General features: G+C 42.0%; 1 protein-coding gene across 1 annotated transcript; it reads right to left on the bottom strand.

The window, feature by feature from the left end:
- Nucleotides 1-212: 212 nt before the first annotated feature.
- LOC111226543 (cytoplasmic FMR1-interacting protein 2) lies at nucleotides 213-22,198 on the bottom strand. The gene is made up of 30 exons (XM_022751740.1): nucleotides 22,049-22,198; nucleotides 15,982-16,131; nucleotides 15,789-15,878; nucleotides 15,019-15,096; nucleotides 14,421-14,522; nucleotides 14,117-14,298; nucleotides 13,930-14,026; nucleotides 12,980-13,108; nucleotides 12,759-12,863; nucleotides 12,577-12,665; nucleotides 12,189-12,426; nucleotides 11,901-12,053; nucleotides 10,872-11,011; nucleotides 10,605-10,752; nucleotides 9,505-9,658; nucleotides 9,243-9,399; nucleotides 9,056-9,152; nucleotides 8,868-8,944; nucleotides 8,663-8,771; nucleotides 8,410-8,529; nucleotides 8,114-8,313; nucleotides 7,909-7,996; nucleotides 7,626-7,769; nucleotides 7,390-7,480; nucleotides 5,076-5,206; nucleotides 3,262-3,334; nucleotides 3,066-3,160; nucleotides 2,707-2,945; nucleotides 1,820-1,967; nucleotides 213-1,704 (listed from the first exon to the last, which is right to left on the bottom strand). The coding sequence occupies exons 2-30, from the start codon at nucleotides 16,096-16,098 to the stop codon at nucleotides 1,537-1,539; spliced, it is 3,759 nt and encodes a 1,252-aa protein (XP_022607461.1). The 5' UTR covers nucleotides 16,099-16,131; nucleotides 22,049-22,198; the 3' UTR covers nucleotides 213-1,536.
- Between the last annotated feature and the right edge of the window lie 977 nt (nucleotides 22,199-23,175).

Raw genomic sequence — 23,175 nt, 5'->3', positions numbered from 1 at the left:
TTCTTCATTGAAAACAGAGCAGAAAAAGATCACAGGGCTATTTGGGGAGGGTTACTTATTAATAATTAATGTTTTCCTTCATATGAAAAAAAATAGGGACAATTTTTGCATATTTTTGATAACACTGCTAAACCTAAAGCAAAAATCCATCAATAGTAAATACTGACTATACTTAGGAAACCGCCCTTTAATTATAACTGACATTTTAGTTATGGTTTTTTTTTTGTTCCTTTATGTGCAGAGTTTATGTTTCATAGGTCTTCTAGACCGACAGCATCCATTCACACTCAAAACAGGTTAATCTAGTACAGCACTGTCTGTATACAACCTAGAGGTATTTTCTAGTCTTGTTCTTTTATCTTTTTTTTTACTCTTGAAAAAGCAAACACATTTACCCAGATGAAGATGTGTCTTTTCCAAATTGTAAATAATATCACTGTATTCATGTACAGAATATAAAAATCTTTCCAACAGACAAAAAGAGAGAGAAAAAAAAAACAGTGGATGAGGTTTCCAGTCAGTAGTAGAGAGGCAACTATACCAAGGATGTGTAAATTAAAATATTAATAATTAAAAACAATAACAATTACAACACTCAACACTGCACTTTGTTCAACAGTGAAATTTACAGTGGATCTTGGTACCGAATAAAAACGTGTCAGGAGGAGGCAAGAAAACCAGACTGGAGGGTAAGATGAATAAAAGCAAATCAAAAATGCAATGCATCTTAATTCCTTTGAAAGCAAGCAGGTGTAGAAGGAGGCATGAAGAAGTATTCAAATGCATCATGATAGACACTATGTATCATGAACACGGGCAGATCAGATTATTACACAAATGAGCGAGGAGGAGTTTGAAATGCAGCACGATAAACAAGTTTGGGTCATATAGAGGGCACACATAATGATAGCACAGGTGTTCTGGTGCCTGTGCTAGTACTGTTAGTAGCTGTAGTAGCACTTAAAGAGCACCATGTTGCACTTAAAATAACTTTATATAACTTAGAAAATTAGTTATTTGTTGCATTATTTCGTACTTTATTTAAACCTTGTTAGATTTTGTCTCAGCTCTTGATTGCAAATTCTGAAAGGCGTTTATGACTCAGAATGGCTGTTACTTCAAACAAGTGGAGCCAAAGAGGGCTTCAGATCATAGGATAGACATACTCTTTTGGCATTTGTGTCAGTGGTCCATTCCACAGGTGTGCAGCTGAGGGAGTAAGAGAAGGCATGCATGAGTCTGAGTGAGAGCCACACAGACGGTAAAAGAAAAAGAAAAAGGTGTGAATATACGCTTTCACCTCTGGTCTGGACCACTTCTATGGGTTTAAAGAATCCAAAGACAGTCATAGTTTAGACAGAGGAAAAGTTTGAGAGGATTTGACTTTGGATTCTTAAACCCCAGTGGGGAGTCATTGTGGTAATCTTTACCTCTACAAGACCAGCAAAGAGGCAGAAATTAGTATCACAGCTATGGGGAATGTGTGTGTGTGTGTGTTTGAGAGTGTGTGTGTGCACTATGTGTGAAGGGTCTTTTTCAACAGGTGGTAGCCAGAGATTGGTGTATAGGAGGCTGGAAACAGCGAACATGCTCCACAGTGGAACTGTCTGTCTCCACTGCCTTCATGTACTTGTTCAGGATGGCAAAGATCTCATTGTTGAGGATCTGGTACTTCCTAATGCGGTCTGCCATCTTCTTCAGGGGCTGTCAAGGAAAACAGACAAGAATGGGTGTATTCAAATCATACAGAGGCAGAAAAAATAACTCAAATGTCAACTGGTATATGTGTGAGTAAATGCATAGGATGTAATATACCCACCACGTTTTTGATGATCTCGTCCTTGCCGTCCTGTCTTTGGACTTTGAGCAGGTGGTAGCAGAAATCAAAGAGGTCAAAACGACGCTGCTGTCCCAACAGCACGATGATGGCACAGCCGGCCCAGTTCAGCCCATCCCCGAAGCACTGCCTGTTAGGCAAAGCACATACGACACCGGAGTTATGTTTCCATTAAAGTGAGGCTCAAGTCTTGTGAAAAAAATGTGAAAAGGTTTCTGCAAAGGAAAATCCAATTCAGTTCACGTTTCCATCGACTACTTTTATGCAAATTTATTCCAGAGGACGTGACAAGATTTCATAATTAATTGCGCAACTCGTCTTTTCTGATCCAGGTTTACCCTGCAGTGTTTTTCTCAGCTGCTATGATGACAGAGAAAAGAGCGATATGCAAAAATGGTCCCCATCTTAAACCAAGGTGTGGTCATGTGTATGCGACACAACAATACTCTTTTAGATTTTGTTCCTTTTTGTCCCCAACGGGAGGAGGAGAAGGAGGTACTGCAACGTCAAGGTGTATTGGAAAAAAGCTGTTTCCCTTAACCTTAACCATGTCCTCTCTTGTTAGATACACCAACCGTTCCACCTCACAGCTAAGACTAAAAACTTTTTTTTGTAATAATTTGCAACTTTTTTCCACCAATTTTTCCATGTTTCCAACAAATTCCTCCAGGACAAATTCAGGGTAAAATACAGTATAACCTACTTTTTGGAGAGCATTTGCATTTACTATCAGCAAACCGAACCAACCACTTGTACCACTTTATTCTATTTTAAAGTTCTATTCCATCGTCATGTTCGGCTGCATGTGTGTTTGATCACTGAAAAAGACAAAAGTAATACCGCAAAGGCACCAGCCAGGTGTTACTTACTCTGCTGTGAACTCGTGTGTGCCCACAGGGATGCAGTAAACAAACTGCATGGCGCTCCACAGGCGGTGGAACTCCATACACTCATCAACATGCATCACACCATTGGTGGGGGGAGGCCCACGCCACACCCCATCCTGCAGGAAACTGCGGATGCGCGTCAGGATGACCTCGAACATCGAAAGGCCACAGCACAGGCGTTCTTTGGTCAGCAGGTCTCCCTCACGGGCAATGGCAATTTGCTGGTAAACAGAAAATTCAGAATATTCATAAGTGAACGAAAACAACAATAAAAGACACAACTTAATGGATCAGATCTTTCCTCGTGTATCTGCTTTTATGTTTGTCAGCATTAAACTCACTTGTGGGGTTCCCAACCTCTCAATTAGAGGCACAAGGTGGAGAGGGGCATACTTGGCTTCCAGCCTTTTCATCCTCACCTCCAGACGCTCTCCCTCTGCGTAACACGCAAACACAAGGAAGGACATGTGCAAGTTGTACAAAAATGACAGATAAATCAATGGGCACTGGGCTGGATGGGAGTAACATGTTGTATACCTTTGATGTAGACTCTGGGCAGGATGTTCTGGAACGGGGCGGCATGAAGCAGATCACACACTTCCTCCTGGGACTAAGATTCAAGCACAACACAAACACACAAACACATCATTTTCATCAAGAGCATCACCCCCTTTGCTTTATGGACACCCCTACCGAGCATGCAGGTGGTCGTGAGGTGATGTTGATTTCCTTAATTTAGTCTAGTAGAGTGTTGCTACAACTAAGGGCTAAAGCTTTTGAAGCACACTTTTAAACGACTAAAGCATTGAGAGAACAGCCATGAGCTCCACGCTGTAGGAGTGCGTTAATAGATTAGTCAACACTATCCCCAGCTTACGCACAGAAGGAGATAACTGAGTGTATGTCTGCGTGTATCATAGGGGTTAAGATTATCAAGCCATAGTGACAGGCCAACATTAGCAAGATTATAATTTGTCACACTCTAAATACAACATCCCATCTAATCTGGTTTGACAACAAAAGGGTCAAGTTTCCAAGCATCTTAATAAACTCTCATCCTCCTGGATAAAACGTCTAGTGTGTATTGTATGTGAAGTTGTGGGGTAACTCTTACTTGTCCAGCTTGCTTAAGCTTGATGGTTGTCATGGCGATTGTTAGTCAAGTTAGTCACACTACAAGTCAAACTAAACGCAAGGAGAAGCAGCATCTTGCAACCTCAGCTAAAAGGTGATGAATGAGAAAAGAGAGCCATGCAATTATACAAGCAAGACACACACGCACACCCCCAAACACACATACCTAAACACACGCAGGCAGTCCAAACTGACACACGCACGCGCGCACACACACACGCACACACACACAAACACCATACACATACAGAGGTCAGGTGCAGTCAGACAGAAATGGCAGAAAGAGTGACAGCTGAGCTAGTGTTATGTAGACAGGCATTACAAGCGCCCAGAACCGGAAGAGAGTATGGAGGCAGAGGTGCAGAGTTAAGCACAAGACTGTACCAACAACCAACCAGAAATGTATTATCACCTCTTCCATGGAAGACAAGGACAGAACCATTCTGTAATGCAACGGCCAATGTAGTGTTTTTTTGGGGTTTTTTTTGTTTGTTTGTTTGTTTTTGATCGAGTGTCTGTCTTCACTTTTTATTTGTGGAGGCTTCTGAGTCAAAACTGAAAAATTTCACTTCAAATCCTAGTGTCTCAGTCCTTTTTGCTTCCATGGCTGATTGGAGGTGAAACCGTGTGTGCCAAACTGACATGGTGAAAAAGAGAGAAACAGAAACACAGCAGCCCAAACCAACAAGAGATTTAAAAAAAAAGGAGAGAGAGAAAGATATATTCGGTCTCTGTGTTATTTTGAGACTAACGACAAGACCTAAATTCTTACCACCTGAGGTAGTTGCCAGCGTGTAATGAAAAATAGAGTTGTATTTCAGAAAAAAAAACATCAAAGTTCAAAGACACTTGGGGGCACTTGGACTGGGGGCCTGACAGTTTCCGTCCGTGAGTTTTGATTTAGGATGTGAATCAACACCATAAATTAGCCAGAAACCTTCAGGCACCCAGGTTATTGCTCACCCACATTAAAAGCATGGCAGTCAAGACAGCTAGTCATTACAGGCCCCGCTCTGTGGTCATGCTCAGGGACCACAGAGGGGATTAATAGTGGAAATGTTGGGAGAGCAGTGGAATAAGGGGGAGACAACTAATGTGGCAAAAAAGTACAGAAATAAACACAACAAATAAAAGGAGAAGGAGAGGGGGATCAGGAGTATTCCTATATCCAAACTGTAAGATGGGAAATGGACAACTTGCAAAGGAACACATCTTACCAGAGCTTGCTCGATGAGCAGGCAGAAGAGGATGGCGTTTCCCACTTCCCTTAAGCTCTGGAAGACATCTGTCTTCAGCTCAGCATACTCAATTATATCCTTGAGCTGATGGTGGAAGAATTCCAGGATACCTGGAATGGCAGGAATAGAAAAATACAGCCATGATACCCACATATAAGCTCTATGATTAAAACATCTTTTTATTCCTCAAACATACAGCCAAGCATTGATAATGTATTGCTGGTGGTATGAATCAGGATGATGTCAGCGCGTCTGCCCGGCTGCTCTGACCCACATTTGGTCACAGCGTCAGGCCCTCGCAGCAGAGGACAGGAGGATCATTAACTGCTGACAGTAAGATCACAGGCAGTAAGCCAGGTACAGAACTCAGGGTACAGAACATCAGTAATCTACAGATTACCAAGCCCTCCTCATAGGGATATCCCATCTGACAGGCCTCTAATCTGCGCACATGGCTCCGGCCAAAATGCACAGAGGCAGGTCAGGGAATATACAAAGATGCAACATAAGTAAGGAGAGAAGTAAGGCATCTTTTATGCTTTTGTGTGCCTCATATTGGATTTTTAAGCATTTTCTTTTCTGTATTGCACATTGGCAAAGAAATACTTTATAAAACTGTATTCATTTTAATTTAATTACAATATATAAACCTATCTCAAATTTAATTTCCATTTTCCTCACTGTGTCCCCGACTGGCTCATTTACCCCCTGGAAGTTATTACAATACTGGCTGTTTTATTCCTGTTGATGTAGTGCTTTCTATGCTGCAAGCATTTCCCTCTGCTGCTCCAAATAATAGCTGAATCTTCTTCCTGTAACGTGTTAATGTTGTTAATGCCAAGCCTTGACTGCACTCAGAGAGGCAGCTTCAGTGCATGAAGCCGGACCAAGGAGGGGGACCCAGCTCAAGGTTCCCTCACGGTGTTACTGAGATATTGCGTTCACAAGGCCAAAACTGTGTGTTATGTGAGGTCACCATGACCCTGAACTTTGAGTACCAAATTCTAATCAGTTACTCCTTGAGTCCAAGTGAATATTGGTGCGATATTTGAAGAAATTCCCTCACAGCATTACAGAGCTATCGCGTTCACAAGAATGGGACGGACAGACAGATGGACAACCTAAAAACATAGTGCCTCTGGCCCCGGCTGTCCCCGGCTGTCCCCGGCACGGAGGCATAAAAATAGACCCAACTGCCCACCATACCTGAAAACAAACCATAACTGGGTCGGCTTTCAGGTATGGTTCATTTCTGTCTACATTTGTTCATGTGCTTGTGTAAGAGCACATGTCAAAAAAATATGTAAAATATGTCTTTAGCCTTACTTGTGATGTGAAACTGCTCAGGAGCATCCAATATTCTTCGAAATTTATTTAATTTTTTTTTAAGCCTTTACTGTATTTTATTTAGTGTAAAGCAACAAAAAGAGAAAGGAAAGAAAATACATTTGTGAAAGTGATAAAGGTGTGTTCTCAGAGCGGAGTGGGGGAGTCCACAGACACGTTCTGGACCAAAGCTGTAAACTGATCAACCGGCAGACCAACACTGCCATCCTTAGAGCCATGTCACCAGCACAGCTAAAAATCAGCTACTGACAAGACATTTTGACAACAACCTGCTCTCTTACTTCGACATATTTGTTATTGGACACAGTGTGGTCCAGTGCACTAAAATATTCTTAAATTGCTGCAGATAAAGTGAAACTTTTGAGCCATAAGTTTGATTGTCTTCTTCTGATAAGCTTTTATCTGACTAACCTAGAATGTCCTTTAAAAAAATAACCTGTAAGCTGAATTACACTAAAGACCTGTCCCAATATTTCACGCACATTTTGTTAACAGTCACAGCTCATGTCAGTTTCTGAACTTGGAGGGCAGAAAACAATTTAACAAAACAATTTAGTAAAATGCGTATTGATTGGTTGGTGGTTTTGCTTAATGCATAAATTAGTAACTCTCTGCAAGTTCAAACTAAAAGGTAATTTGATGTTATTTCCCCGTCGTTGCTGTGGATGCAGGAAAAAATATCTTCAATCAACCAGTTAATGTGAAAACGAACATAATATTTACTGAAGCGATAACACGACGAGCGCAGCCAAACAAATCCACTCAGCAAATGTCAGTGGTAAATGTGCCATTTTCAGTATTCACCCCACTTTTCTATTCAACAATGTCATGATGATAACTTCATTCAAACATTACAGCTTTAATGGGAAATAAATTGTTGTTGTAATTGCTGCAGATATAACCCCACATGCACTCTCTTCCCTGTAACAGTGGGGACTAATCTCACCTGGGGAGCCATACTCATGGCGCGGTAGGCGGCAGATCTTGGGCATGACTTCTATCAGCGTTTTTACATACTGCAGGATGGTGCCCTGTAACTGCAAAGTGAAAAGAAAGACAGATAGCAGGCGAGAGGAAGAAAGGGCACAAAGAGGGAACAAAAAGATGACTACCAATCCGGCGCACTGAGGGGGGAGGGAAACATGTTTTTTAGGGGATGCGGTGGAAAATGAAGACAAATACCAGGCTCTTGACAATCTTCAGGAGCTCTTCCATCACTACAGCAATGCCTTGGTAACCAAGGAGACGGCAGATAGTCTTGAAGTGAGGCGGGCCGACAAAGTTTCTGTAGGAGCTGTATATGTGGGAGTAGGCAATGTTCAGAGGCTGACAAGAGAGGAAGACACAGAGAGACAGTGTTAATCTGGAGCAGTAGGAAGACAGGCTTCCTTTACACATACAGTTACAAGCTTTGAGGAAAATGTATGCTGTTAGTATGAATTATAAATCATCTGCGACATCATACCTTGGACCCGTACAGGTAGTAAGGCTGTACATTGGCTGGCTTGTCTCTTTGAGGCTCCTGGGTGAAAGGAATGGCTGTACGTACAAAGCTGACAGAGAGAGAGAGAGAGAGAGAGAGAGAGAGAAATGTTTAAAACGAAAAGGAGAAACAGGCTTTCTTTTTTTTTTTTTTAAGTCTCTCCACAAAGATAGAGCATCAAACTAACCGGTTTGTGGATCCATTGTAGCAGTAGTTAGGGAGGAAGTCAAAGTTCAGCTCCCAGAAGACGTGCAGCGTGATTCTTCCGTACGGGGCGGAGACGTTGTGATTGGCCTCGCGGAACATGGCATCAAAGCTGTCCAGGGTCATGTGCTTGGACAGCAGCCGGTGGGTTAGTCTGTTGATCTCCAGCAGCCACTCCAACTCCTGTCCAGCAGACACACAGAAGCGTTATGAAGAAGAGGACATGAAAGGGGAAAGTTCAGTTTCTGATAGATGTGTATTCCTGGTGTGTGATCTTACCACTATGGAAGTGAGGTCCTCACTCTCAAAGCGGCTGATAGCGTGGTCCAGAGACTTGTACATTGCTGCAGAGATCCTCTGGGTGATGAGACGGTTCAGGTCGATGGAGCGACCAAGCAGCTGCAGGATACAGGAGGAATGGTTAAGGTTTTCTACACAGCCCATAATGATGGCTGTCAGTCTGTATCCTTATATATGAGACGTAGAAGAGGCTGCTCAAAACACAGCCTGAGTGATGTTATTGTTCCAGTACCTGTACGTGTCTTTGTTTGAGCAGCGTCTCGTAGCGGTTTGATGGAGGGTACGGGATGATCACGCCATAGTTTTTACACTCTGCTCTGAATCGCTTGTCTAGGAGGACACTGTAGAACACAGATGATATTATTTATACATCTTAAGTAGATCAAGTGCCACAGTATGTGCCAATAAGTGCTAACTAATAAAGTCCCTTCTCCTACCTCCCAGCCATTGCTTTGTAGTAGGCAAATATCTGATCTGCTAACTTGTAGACAAACTGATCGAAGCAGAGGTTTACCTAAAAACAGACACAGCACAGTATGAAGGTATCATTTTAAAAGAGCAGCAGAGAATTAAAGGTTGATGCATTATATTTCTTAAAAGGCAAACCTTATTCAAGTGGCATTACCTCAGCTTCGATTTCATCATAAAGGAACTGTTTCTTGAACTTAGTGAGAGCGTAGTATCCGCTATCGTTATATAAGTCGAGAGGGTACAGCACATATCTGGAGGAGGGAGAATGGAAGTTACAATCCAGTCTGTTATCTCAAGGTACAAAACTCATTCTGAGCTTCACAGTGGAAGTTTTGTCTTACTCCATCATGGAGGGCTCCTTGGTCTCGAGGATGTGGTCGGTGAGGATCCAGGGCATGGACATCTCAATGGGGAACTGGATTCTGCGGCCCATGGTCAGTTCCAGGAAGAACTCTCTGAACCACAGCTGGGACAGGTCGCAGCACTGCTGCAGGGCCTCTGGACAGCAGAGGGGAGCAGAAAAGGAAGGAATTCATTTAAATGTCATAAGGATTTCAGTTCATTTGAAAACACATCAGACCCTTTTGGCTTCACCATACTCACCGCTGAAGTTGAGCAGGTGTGTGAAGAAGAAGGACTGTTTGTGGAAGTCTTCTATGGCCACCACTATGGGTCCATCCAGACTGCTGCGGAGTGTCTTCTTAGACCCACTCTTATCTGCTATCAATGACTCCAGCATGGTGCGCACCATGTACAGCTGCAGAGGAAGGACAAAGGGAAAAAGATGAAAATTGGAAAACGACAAAGCAGATGCTCGCCTATGTAAACCTATGTAATGTAACAACATTAATAATTTTCCACCACAGTATATACTCTAGGTGCAGTACAGATTTGGTTCAAGGCAATTTCTCACTATTTCTAACCTTCAGAATAAAACCCTTTCTCAAAGAGGCAGATAATATAGAGAATAATTTAGATCAGAGAGAAACAATTTATCAGTCACAAACTGTTTTAAATCCATTTGATTTATTCTCATATCTCTTAATCCACTCCTTATCAAATCCTGGAGTCTATATCATATAACTGAGGGAGTGCTCTTATTCATTTGACTATCATTTGACAAAGTATTTGCAATTTTTTGCAATCGTTGCTTATTAATGTGCATTGTAACAGATGGCAAAACTGGAACTACTAGAACTACACTTGTCAAAAACTAGTTATTTTTATGGTTGTGAAGTTTGAACCAGTTGAGAGAATCCCTGTGCAGATGGGAATGTTTGCTTTGAAGCACTTTGTGTATTGATGGCTGTTTAGTGCTGCTCAGGTTGGAGTTGTGTGTGAAGCTGTGTATACTGGGGAGTATGAAACATCACTAAACATCATTTATTAACACAAATGATAAAGTTGTAATAAAACTAACAGGAAAGTCCCCAACGGTTTAAATTTTATCTTGAGAAATAAACACAGTGATAGGAGCCACTTTGCATAATGAGTATTTTTAGTTTGGATACTTTAAGTACAATTTGCGGGTACTACTTGTATTTTTACTTTGTGGTGTTGCTAGCTGTATCTTATTTAATAAAAGATCTCAGTACTTCTTCTTAAGGGATGTTAACAGTCAGAACCAACAGAATTTTGGTTTGGCTGTGCCCTGTTTTTTTAAACCATTTTAAGACTAAGATGATCTTAGCTGTTAGACTTACCTGTGTGCTGGAGGGTCCTACAGCCCTGCGGGGCACTTTAATGTCAAATCCACCTTTCGGGTCCTTCTCTCCCCTCAGACAGGGGTCGTTTGGAGGCTCCCTCGCCCCTTCCCAGTCACAGACGGTCTTTCGAATGGCCTGGAGAACACTACAAAGAAAGCAGGATTAAAGAAGTGCGTTAGGTCTTCAGACAATTTTCAAACAATTCACAAAAGACATAAGATGAAGTTTAATGTATGTTTAATCAGATCATCTTCATGTGTGTACCTAATGAGGACGTTCTTCTTCTTGCGCACAGCCTGGCGCAGAGGCTCTCTAAGGGTCATCTGGGCAAAGTCCTGCAGCGCTGCGTAGATGGTATTCCTGATGGCCTGGTTAAACACCGACTCCATTCGACCCATCAGAACCTACACAGTACATTACATAGCACCATCATCATCATCATCATCATCCTGGTTGTGAGGATTCCTGACCCGAACTTAAAGGAATAGTTTGGAAATTTTGGAAAAAATACTTGTTGAATACTTATTCACTTTCTTGATGAGAGTTGAATGAAAAGTTCGATACCACTCTCATATCCATACATGGTTGAAGACATTATAAAAACACATATGAAAATTCTCAGTTTCCACAACACACTTGTGTAAGTTGGATTTTGGCTTCCAAAATCATGCTTGTACATATATATGTTAGACTGAGACTAAAGGCAGAGCAGAGAAACTTTCCACTTCAGTAGATGGTTGTGAAATCAGTCTTCTAGTATCCTAGTCTGGCCATAAATCATTCTGCACAGTGGAGGTCAAACATTAAACTGAAGAAACAATATTGAAAACAAATTTTTGAGCAGAGGGGGGCTTTGAATACAAGACTACAGCCAGCAACCAGTTAGCTTATCTTAGCATAAAAACAACAAGGGGAAACATCTAGCCCGGCCCTGTCGGAAGGTAATGAAATTAACCTTCCAGCACCCCTAAAAAGATAAGGAGCCAGGCTAACCTGTCCCCCCTGCTTCCAGTCTTTATGCTAAGCTCAGCTAACTGGCGGCTGGCTGTGGCTTCATAATTAGCGAACTCATGAGAGCGGTATCGATGTTCTCATCAAACTTTCAGCAAATAAGCGTATCTCTCAAAATGCTGAAGTATTCCTTTACGGTAAAATATATGTAACATCAAAGCTTTTTCTGTGATTAGTTTCTCATTTGACTAAATGAGCTGCTTATCTGCATTCATGCCTATTCACAGAACAAAGTTTTAAAATGTCCTTTGACCACTCCTGTCGGGGTCATTAGTGTTTTACCTGCAGCCCTTTGATCATAGCAATGACCTCCACCAGGGCAAATTTTTCTTCACTGGTGTAATTGTAACGTGTGGCTCGTTCATACTCCTCCGCTGTGCCTGGACAGTCCTTGTTACAGAATTTGTCTGTGGGATGGACCAGCTTCCACGAGTACTGGAAGAGACAACAGAGAGATATAAATAGACCAAAGCTGCAACGATCAATGGCAAAAACCACAAACTTTTCATACCTAAACCCACGCACACTGTCTGCCACACAAACGTTTTCCCCGCCCACACATGAACTCACAACTTCCATGACGTGTGTGCTCCACTTGGACAGCAGCTGCAGTCCTCTCAGAGCCAGGTCGAACAGCTCCCTGTACTCCTCGTCGGACTTCTGGCTGTCCAGGCCCGAGCCCGTCACCACTTCGCTGTTGCTGTAGCGCGCCAGCTCCGAGATGAAACGGATGTGGTCCTCCCTGATCTGCACCATCTGCTCACACAGGTTGTACTGCGGTGAGATGCTGCTCTGGGTGCACGTCCACCTGGTCACAGATTGGAGAAGATGGATGTTTAGAGGGGGTGGGGGTGGGGGCGGGAGCAGATGGCCTGGTGGTCAAGGATCTCTGATTTTGTTTGTGATTGAGAGCAGTTCTGTTAAGTAGGTATACAGATAGCCGGATGGGTTCTCTTACTTGGACTTGTTCTCTTCGTAGTGAGCACTAGTCTCAATGTATCGTGACAGCTCTATCTGCATGTCTCCGAACAGTGGCACCACTTGAAGCTGAAACACAAAGAAAGAAATGTCTCACCTGCCGATCACACACACAGATATATTCCTGGATAAAAAGAGATGGTGAAAAAGCAAAAGCCTTACTTTGAAGAACTTGTCAATCTTGCTCAGGTTGATCCTCTTTTTGGCATCTAGTTTGTAGATATTACTCACATTCCCATCCATCAAGTACAGACCAAAGCCCATCACCTGACACAGAGAGAGAGAGGATTTGTTTTACAATGACAAATTACACTTAACCAGCTAGAGATCAGACTATTGACTGTTATCAGTTGGCAGCATGTTAAGATGTCAAATGTGTGTACCTTGAGCAGCATGTGTTTCTCACTTGGCGTCAAATACATCTTGTTCTCATAATAGTCTACACAGATGTTGACAATGTCGGCCAAAAGTTCCTCGTAGCCAGGAATCACCTCCAACTGTTGGTGCAGGCACTGCACAGAGACAGAGGTAGGACAACAGGTCACCTTCAGCCAGTCAATTCATTTACACACAAACGCCAGAAACGGCTCATTCACTATACAATACATACAAAAGTATGAACATATACCTTCCAGCTCAAGACACTGTTTTTCTTTAACACCAGCTCACTTTAAATGGGCTTCCACAGGCCCACTGATCATTCAAAATGATGGATTGTTAAGGGACCTTGCAATTATCTGATGTTTTGAGCTAAGAACTGATATTATCTACAGACATGAAGAAAATTGTCTGTCTTGACCATTAAGTCATTGGTATATGGGTAATAAACCACAGCTGTGACAGTCTCTTAATCTGACCCCAATATTCCAATGTGGAAGTTGAATAATGTCTATGTCATTCAGATTGTTCAGCAGGCCAAAGATTAGTTGAGGTTAGGAAGGTTAATTGCTTAATTACTCTTTAATTCAGACTGCATAATATGTTCATCACAATGCAACTTCAGCTCGGCACAGAATACAAATTGAAAGCGTTCATCCCCTCAGTTTGTTCAGCAAGTCATTTCCTGAGGTGCTAAGTTAGAAGCTCAGTAGCTGTACTTTCATTAAAGATTAAACAGAATATTTAGGTGCATTTGCGGCAACCACTGGATCGAAAAGGTTTAAGGGGGGCTTTTTTTTTCTTTTAAGAAAAGTGCACTGTAAAAACAGCCTTGAATCAACTTACAGTTATTAGGACATTAATTCAAAAAGTCAATCTTCCATCCTGTGTCCTCCCATAGTGGCACATTTTTACACCACGTGCTGTAAAGACATTCCTAAGTCTGCACACCAACCTGAGTGATCCTGTTGTGGTTGGCTAAAAACATGGAGAGATTCTGGGACTCCTGGATGGACTGAGGGTCAGCCATCTTCCTCAGGAACTGAGCTGCCCTAAAGACAAGAGGAGGAGGAGAGAAATGTCCACTTGGCTCTTCAGAGGAAAAAACACTGATCTGAATTTCTTTATTTATGGTACACTACCTTTTGTAGGCAGAGTGATCATTCTTGACGCTACACTTCATGTTCTTCAGTTCGTCCAGCACTGCAAACATGTTGATGAATTTGCCCAGAGTGAGCAGGTAGGCCTCAGACACAAAGTCCTTCCTTCTCTCAGCGTGGCACAGACGCTTCACTTCACTACAGAATCGTTCTATGGCTTTCCGCTGTCAAGACAAAGAAACCGGGATATATAAAGAAGACATTTTAAACCCATATGTCTCTTGAATCAGCTCTGATTCAATTAATTATAAAATGTACGAGATACCATCAGGCAACTGAGTCTTACCTGAAAGTACATGAACTTCATGAGCTTGGTTACTTCAGGCTCTAACACCTCCACTGTTTTCTCATAGATTTCAACTCTGTTGGGTTGCTCGTTGCATTTCACCTAGCAAACACAAGAGGGCGCCATCATACAGCTTCATCTTGCAGCAGCAGTAGAATATCTTTATTTCAGTTTATGCAACATTACAACAGTTTTTTGCAGGTAAACATGATTTCAAAACATATCTAGGTTTTTTTTTTTTCTTTCTCCCAACACCAAGGTTTCCTGTTTTCATTTAACTATAAGATGTATTTGTCCAGTTTAAGAAAATTATATCATGTGCAATAATGAAGTCACCCAGGTCACACTACAGAACTGCCTGTGCATATTTTTCAGAATGTATATTTCCAGAATGTTTTTCCAAAATAGGGTGATCTCCAATTTGTATTCAATGAAGCTAATGACAAAAGGAAATCCAGAGTAGAAGCTGATTATTGGGTTTCTTCTTGGTTGAGTTTGTGTCGGCTGAACAAATATCAGATCGCAAAGGTAAGGGATGTGATAAAAAGTAAGACATTAGGTATCTTATTTAATGCGTGTGTGTGTGTGTGTGTGTTACCTGGGGAATGGCTCTGGAGCAGCTTCTCCAGGTGTAAAGCATCACAGCGTACTCATGTCCTTCCTCCAGCATCTCATTCTGTATAAATGAACACGTAGCAAAGACATAACTCAGTCTTATAGCATAATTTCACATGACAAAAGCCTTGAGTGGATGCCTTCATTCTTTCTCTTACTTGTTTAATATGCTGATGGACATTTTGCAAGATATACATTTCAGAGGAGTCACATTCTAATATGAATGGGGCTTGGTAATGTTTTCAGCAGGGGAAGTTTTCTTCCATCCAGAAGTAGGTGAGACAGATTTCCCCATCACTCTGTCTAAACAAGGAGCATCCTCAAATAGACCAGCTTCAACCTCAATGGGACTTCCTGATTAAATAGGGTTAAATAAAGCTCTACTTCCCCTCTTTACCAGTCAAATCACACTCTCCATTCATTCACCATCAGGGGTAAGAGGTTTAGTGGTCCACTGTCTGCCTGATTCACCAGTGTGTGAGAGGAATGTGTGTCTATATAAATGCGTGTGTGTGTATATGTGTGTCCTGCCACAAGCCTAGCCAAATCCTAACAAAGGAGCCAAATGATAATCAATTCACAAAAAACAAGGCTCTCTTTAAGGGTGTGAGGCTGCTTCCCACAGTCGCCTTTGTGTTCACTGAAAGAGGAGCAGCGGCTATTGAAGATACACAACAAAAAATTGATTTAACCAATCAGATGTGAAAGCCAATATGATGGCAAGCCATGATATGTGCTTTTGGGGACTCTCACCATGCTGGAGTGGACTGTGGCTTGCTCTATATAACGAGCGATGCCGGTCACGAAGGCATTCCTGTCTTCAAAGTTGGTGTCAAAATTAGCCTGCAGAAGTGGGGAGAGAAGAGCGAAAGGGGTACATTAAAAAATGTCTGAACAACGGGGGGATGATGGTGGATGGCGGTGGCAGCATTTGCGAGTATTGTACCTGGTACATGATAGAGGAGGGAGGGGGTTCGATGCATGGCTGCTGGTCCGGGAGGGGCAGCTCCTCCAGCAGGTCCACGTTGGACAGAGCATCCTCCAGGGTCACGTGGGTCGTCATGGTAACAAGGCGTCACTCACACAACACCCCAGTCTGACAAAAAAGGGGAAGAGATAGAAATGTGAGAGGCAGAAGAAGCTCCACTGTAGAAAGTCACAAGATTTACATTTACTCATTTGGCAGACACTTTTATCCAAAGCGACTAAAGCTTCAGTGCAGTGCGAGACCTTGGCGAAAGTACTAAGTAGGAATTACGATTTGATTCATAAAATATATCCACATTTTGAGTTGGCAAGAACACCTGAACACCACATGTTGCAACTGAAAGATTGTGTGAAAAATTATTAGCAAGTGAGCAAAACGTAATACATGAAGGGTTTAAATAGTTCAGCTAAGAGTAATGATTTCATGGTTGAAATAGTTAGCTACAAGTAACAGATAAATGGTTTAAATAGCTAAAAGTAATGGATAAATTGTTGAAATAGATAATAGTTATGCATAAATGGTGAAATTGTTAGCTAAAAGGGTTGAAAGGGTTAGTTATTGATAATTGGTTGAAATGGTTAGCTACAAATAATGACTAAACGGTTGAAATAGGCTAAAACTAATGGATAAAATATTGAAATAGAAGGTTGCAATAGCTTAAAATATTAGGTAAAGGATTGAAGGGGTTAGTTATTTACAAGTAATGGATAACTGGTTGAAACGGTTAGCTACAACCAGTATAAATGGTTGAAATAGCTAGCTACAAGTACTGGATAAAGGGTTGAAAGGGTTAGTTATGGATAATTGGTTGAACTGGTTAGCTAAAAGTAATGGATAAATTATTGAAATAGCTAATAGTTATGGATAAGCTACAGGCATTCCAAGTGGTAGTAGTACAAAATGCAAACTTAATCAAATGGTAAATAGTTCAATAACATGCAGACTAAAATCATTTCAAATGAACACATTTGGGACATAATGGCTGGTGCTGCTGAAGAGGTACTTGGTATCTTACAGGGCTGTGGGGGATGTCTGACAAAAAAGGTTGGGAGCCACTGCTTTAGAAGATACAACCGAATGAACTGAAGATAATGCCATTATATTGCTTTTCAGCCACGTAGAAATACACCACATACTGTTGTGATATGTCTAGACGACATCATTTCCTCTTCTGAAACCCTTTTTGGGCTATGCAGTGCAGTGTGTCTGTCTTTTCACCCAGCACCTGTATCCTCTCCCATTTCACTATATGTCAATAACAGACTAACGCTCAGGGGAAGTAAGGGGCAGAGGCCCTTCACTGTTTCCTTTTTACCTTCTTATTTGACTACAGGAATATTTGAAGCGTCTAATTCTTGAAATGCCAAGACCTGAAAATCTGATTGATCTGAGAAAGGCAGAGAGCAGTGTGGCAACGAATGACATTTTGACATACAAACAAAAAAGTGCTATTTTTTGCAAAGACAGTGGATCTACTGACAAAACATGTAAGAGAGCTGTCAGATTTGTAGCTGATAGCAGAAATTTAGATTAAAATTCATATTGGTGTATGTGAACACAGAGATGTATATTCATCTCATGCACAAGGCCATCATTATGATGATCTGTCTGTGGAATAAATGGCTAGTTCATCTTGAAACTGTACAATCCCAGTATTGCCCGCTCCTCATTAGAAAACACCAGCCCAGCCAAAACAGCGTGCATGCGCCCACCCGTATATCATGTGCCTCTCAGAAGTGTGTGTTTTACGTCTGACCTGGCAGACAGGGCTGACAGCACCGATAATCAGCTTAATATTCACAGCCAGAGAGAGCACGACTAGAGCTAAGAGGGCCAGGGGCCAAACAGCAAAGAGAAAAGAGGCAAACATGGCTGCCTCTCTTCTCCTTGTTGAAGGTAGACAGGGAGTTAAGAGTAACAGAAGGTTAAAATGATGCATCAAGTTGTAAAAGTGTTAATGGATGCAGCTATTTCATATTTAATGTGGATAAAGTTGGTTTACGGTTCCTTATATAGTCAAAAAGCTTTTTTATTTGTCCAGGCAGTCAGCCACGGACTGAGGATCAAATGAACAGATAGGTGAATCTACCCACTTCCAAACACAGAGATACATATCTAAATTTCAAAACAGCAGCATGCACACAACTGTTTGGCAATATAATTATTCCACTTTTCTACTTGAGGACATTATACAATGTAGAAATCTAAAATTGATCACCATTATGAATTCTTGTAGCCATATGGGAGATAGATGAATTACGATAAATACTGACAAATGCCGACATCAGAAGTACAGTTTGACAGAGTGTTGCAGGTCACGCCTACATGTTGTATGTAGACTTGCTAATCATCGCAAATTAAGTGATCGGAGGTGGGTGCAGTTTCCTGTGACAACAAACATGTGCGAGAGTTATAGCTACACGAGGTGAACCACAAGACTTGGGGCCATAGTCAGACAAATGAATGAGTCATCAGACTTCTCATGATACTTACGACACACCTCTGTGTCAGAAGAAGCCATTCAACCAAATACAGATGGTGATAGTAGAGTAAATTAACGCAGACTGAGGTTCACCGGGTTCTTCTGCTAAATATATATTGTTTTATCTCATTTTATTCCATCATCTTTATAACTGATACTGTCAAACATTATTTCTTTTATAAAAGAATGGTTGATGATGAGTGACATTATTATCCATTGTAGCATGTGACAAATCTGGGAGTTGCGGTCCTTTGCAGAAGACTTTCACTTCTAATTTTGCAATAATGAAAATGAAATAAATAAAGGCCTGTAGACTTTCCGTGATGCCAGTGTACACAAGTGAAAGGGTAAAACGTCAGAGCCAGCTTTACTCCTGTGTGCTGCCTGGATCCTTAAAATGAGTAAGTTGAGTAAATAACAAAGCTGAGTAAAGAACAAAGATGATTTTGTTGTGAGTTTCCTGTATTCTTTGTGCTGCTGTGCACTTTACAACCACGTTGGTTATTTTTAACTGTTCAGCTTATAGAAAATGAAACATGCAGCTACAGGCGGTTCTGTCAGGCAGACAAACATGGCTCAGTGCTGCTAAACTCCTGTCTGTGCTTGGGAATACAGGCACAGACTGAAGCCTAGTTTGGCTGAATAAACTTTCCCACCCTATAACAGACTCTGTTCAACAGTTGGTGTGTGTGAGTGTGTGTGCATGTGTGTGTGCATGTGTGTGTGTGTGTGCGTGTGTGTGTGTGTGTGTGCGTGTGTGTATCTTTACAAAGCAAAGGGCCCCTTCATTCCCTTCTGGACACTTGGTAACGTAGCTGCAGGCCTGTACTACACCGGAACAACTAAGACAACAACGCTCCTCAGAAATCCCATACACTAGTTGGACTCTTTAGCAAATAACATCAATGATATGCATGGCAAAAACCCCCCTAGCCAACCTAACGTTATAACTGAAGCTTCTATACATGAAAAGCTTGGATCAAATCTCCTCATGACAGCACTAAACCGTGACAATCCAAGGGTGTAGAGGAAGTGCTCCAAATATTACAAATACAAGGAAGACCGGGAATGAGACAGAGCAGCATGAACCCAATGACACATAATTTGTAGAAGAAAATCATGAGGAGCATGTGCTGCTAGGGCTTTTGTGTAATACATCTTCAGTGAGAGAAAGTGTGTCAACGCCGGGGTCACACCACTCAATGGGATCTCCCCCCAAGGCTAGCTTTGTAATATATATTCAGCCTCACAATACGATCAGATGCGATCAGCGTGAAAGAGAAGTGAATCTCGAGCATTTAGCCACACGCGTGACAATTTGCAACACATTCACTAACACACACGCGCACACTGACGCTAGTTAAAACGTGTGTTCCAGCTGCATCTGTGCAGTGAACAGTGTGTCATCATGTGCAGGACGCTGGCTGGCTGACTGGCCAGCTGACTGAGGTATTTGACAGGATGATTGTCGTTTCAGAGACCAGCAGCGCAAAACTGCTGTCGTCTCATGATCCCCATGATGTCATGCTCACCTTTTTAGACCCAACAACAATGACACAAGCCCGGCTCACATGACCACGCCTGACAGGTAGCAGAGCGTACACAAAAACCTACACTGACATCACCTGACATTTTTATTTCCACTATTTAGTTTAAGGTTTCTGAGAAAATCCCTTCATAGATTTATGGTGGCAAAGGGTCAAATTTATGCCACATTCAGGAAAGAATCCTGATTTGTCAAAACACAGATGGTTTTTGTTCACCATAGCTTGTCCAGATTGTTTTCCTCTACTTCCCTTTTCTTTAACTGGTTGGTTATTTATGTCTACAGGCCTCTGTCCATGAATTTACTCAACTGAAAACCCAGCAACAGTACTGCCAGCTGCTCATGGTTGCTCATGATCAAGTTGTCTGAGGGGAATAGCTATAATAATGCATATAATATAAGAAGACATATAACTACATAGACTAACTAAGAGTAGGATACAGATGTCACAACAACAGTAGCCATATTATGTGGATATGACTAGGGATGAAACTACAGCTCTATTGTCAATTAAACTGTCAATTATTTTTTTCAAATTTTTCACATTTAGCCTAAAAAATGTCAAAAAATGTCTCAAGATGTAGTTTTCAAATGTTTTGTTTTGTCCAACTAACAACCATAAACCCAAAAATACTCAATTTCATCATAGTTTAAAACTGAGAAGGAACCAAACCAACACATTTCTGACCCTGAAGCTAGTGAGTCTTTGGCCTTTTCGCTTGATTTATGACTTAAAACAGTCATTCAATTATCAATATACTTGGTGCTTCATTTCCTACCAATGGAGTGACTGATGTATCTTTAAGCACAACAGTGATATCACTGAGGTAATTACTTCAAGACACTGTGCCATAAGCAATCAACAATCTCTTTCATACCACATCCACACAGCATGTCTGTCATCAAGGGTTTTTTTTTGTGTATTTCTTCCATTCAAAAGGTATTTTGGGGTATTTTTTCCTTTCTATAGAGGGTGTCATATGGTATGCAGACTTAGGGCACAATGTATGATTTTACTTGAGTAGAAATATCACTGGAATACATATTTAGCATAGATCAGTATTAGCAGGAACAGAGCATCTACAGCCTCATCATTACATCACTGCTCGTTGGAGAGGGGCTGGCGTACAGATTTACAACTGAGTGAGTCTGCATCAGTGGCAGATAACACATATGTACTCTGAGGAGCAGGACGGACGGACGACAGATATGATGGAGAGTTCAGTATAACATGAAAAACAACAGGGTTTAGACATGTGTGTGTGGAACGGAAGTGGGTGAACCTGTCATCTGTGCATCAGTAACAGTAACAGGCCTGACTGCCTCTGTGGGAGCGTCTACAATGCTGCTCGCTGTTACATGCAGTGCCCTGTTGGCCGGTTGGATCAAATGCTGCTGGTGGTTGGGGTGGTGGTGGTGGGGGGAGGAGGGAGAAGGGGGGGGGGGTGTACAGGAGAGGAGGAAAAAAGGGAAATAAAAAAATGATGAAAGAGAGTGAAAGCGGTGATGTGAAATCGAGCCAACTGAAGCTTCAAATTCGCTCCTCTCCTTATCATAGCGCACATCTGTTTTCCTCCGTGCGGCGAAAAGCCCGTCAGAAAAACCCGTTTGGCTTTTCCGTGATCCATCATTCATCGGTGCACTTGCCACACAGACGAACCCTCTCCTCACCCCACCCATCTCAGTGTGGAGCTACGATGCCGATGTAAGCTAACGGGGGAGATCCCATTCATGTGTCAGAATAATCCGCGAAAACCGGGACAGCTCCATCCGCCGGTTCACGGAGGGCGTATTTCTCCAGTGATCAGCACAGTATCATTTATGTCGTTTGTGCGCGGAGCGATAAGTAACGGGGAGGATGCACGGGGCGAGGAGGAAAAGAGGGAGAGAGAAAAACAGCTCTCTAGTCTCCAGCCATCATCACTACCCAGCGCACATCACCAGCCCCGATCATCTTTAGCGCAGCGGCTCCATCCGCCGCCACTTTCACCACATACCTGTAAATTGCATGTCCGTCCGGCGATACACGAAAACGGGCGGACGGTGTCGCGGTCTGCGACGGCGGTCCAATGTTTCCTGGGTGTTTTTTCTCCTCGTCTTCTGTGCCGATTGATGCTCTAGTTTCGCCCAGTACCTACCCAGTGCTAATCCACCCCACACAAAGAGCAGAAAATGGCTGCAAGTGCATTTTCTTAAAGGGACAGTCACAGCGGAGTGATGGAGGAGGGGGTGGGGGGAGATGCGGGGCCCCCGACATGTTGATTCTGCTCATTTCAGTTTTTCTCATGACTCTTTTAAGGAAAACTTAAGCTTGTACACGTAGCTTCCATCTCTTTATTTGATTATTCACATTAAATGCAATGTGCGTGAGAGAGAGAGTGTGTGTGAGTGGGGGAAGGTGAACTTTGATCCTAGCACAAAATAGGTCAGAGGGTATTGTCCTCTGAAGGGGAAATCAAAATAGGGTGTCTATATGTTACTGACATTGGTGTGTAGAGTCTATCTGTGGTATCCATGGTGATAGTGCTGATTGATTTTGTTTGGCTGTCAGTTTTCCATATATATTTTTTATTGGAGATAGGTAAAGACAGTTTAATTTCAAAATAAAACTCCATTACTGATAGGAGAAAATTAAATAGTCATCTTTCCCCCCTGGTGGCCAGATCTTCCCCCACTTGTTTTATTATTAATTAATCATTAATCAGTTAAAGTTGCATTTAGATTAATTGTTTTCATTTCAAACATATAAAATATATAAATACATTGTGGGTCCATAGGCTGCACAAGTTGTTGGTAAGTGGCTAGCTTTTGACTGGCTGTTTTCTAAACGATTGGTTTCGCAGATGTGCTGTAGGTGGACTTCTGAAAGAGAGACCAGTTCATAACACAGAATTCCTACTACTAGACTTTGCTACAACAACTGGCCCACACAAAACTATTATTGAGAGGCCTTGAAGCTTTTCCTGGGCCTAATTTAGATAAATGAGAGAGTCATTTAGATGAGTGTGATATGCAGGAAATTTTCTTCTAACTTCTGTAGAGGATGTAGATTCTTAGTCAGTGCCCTTGACTTGATACTTGTAGGTATTTTGTGACAGTGTGCATGTCAAAAAGTCTCTCTGCT

The sequence above is a fragment of the Seriola dumerili genome, unplaced genomic scaffold (assembly GCF_002260705.1).
Source record: "Seriola dumerili isolate Sdu_G_001 unplaced genomic scaffold, Sdu_1.0 BDQW01000161.1, whole genome shotgun sequence".
In the NCBI taxonomy this organism is placed as follows: Eukaryota; Metazoa; Chordata; class Actinopteri; order Carangiformes; family Carangidae; genus Seriola; species Seriola dumerili.
Note: the sequence above shows the minus strand (reverse complement) of the source record. Positions and strands in the feature narration are given on the sequence as shown.

Bases quoted from the DNA above. Each gene is read 5' to 3' on its own strand.
- LOC111226543 (XM_022751740.1), bottom strand. From the start codon at position 16,098: ATGACGACCCACGTGACCCTGGAGGATGCTCTGTCCAACGTGGACCTG. The intron at 15,097-15,788 runs GTGAGAGTCCCC...TCATTTATACAG, and splicing joins CCACAGTCCACTCCAGCATG to AATGAGATGCTGGAGGAAGG. The intron at 12,427-12,576 runs GTAAGAGAACCC...ATCTGTGACCAG, and splicing joins TACGAAGAGAACAAGTCCAA to GTGGACGTGCACCCAGAGCA.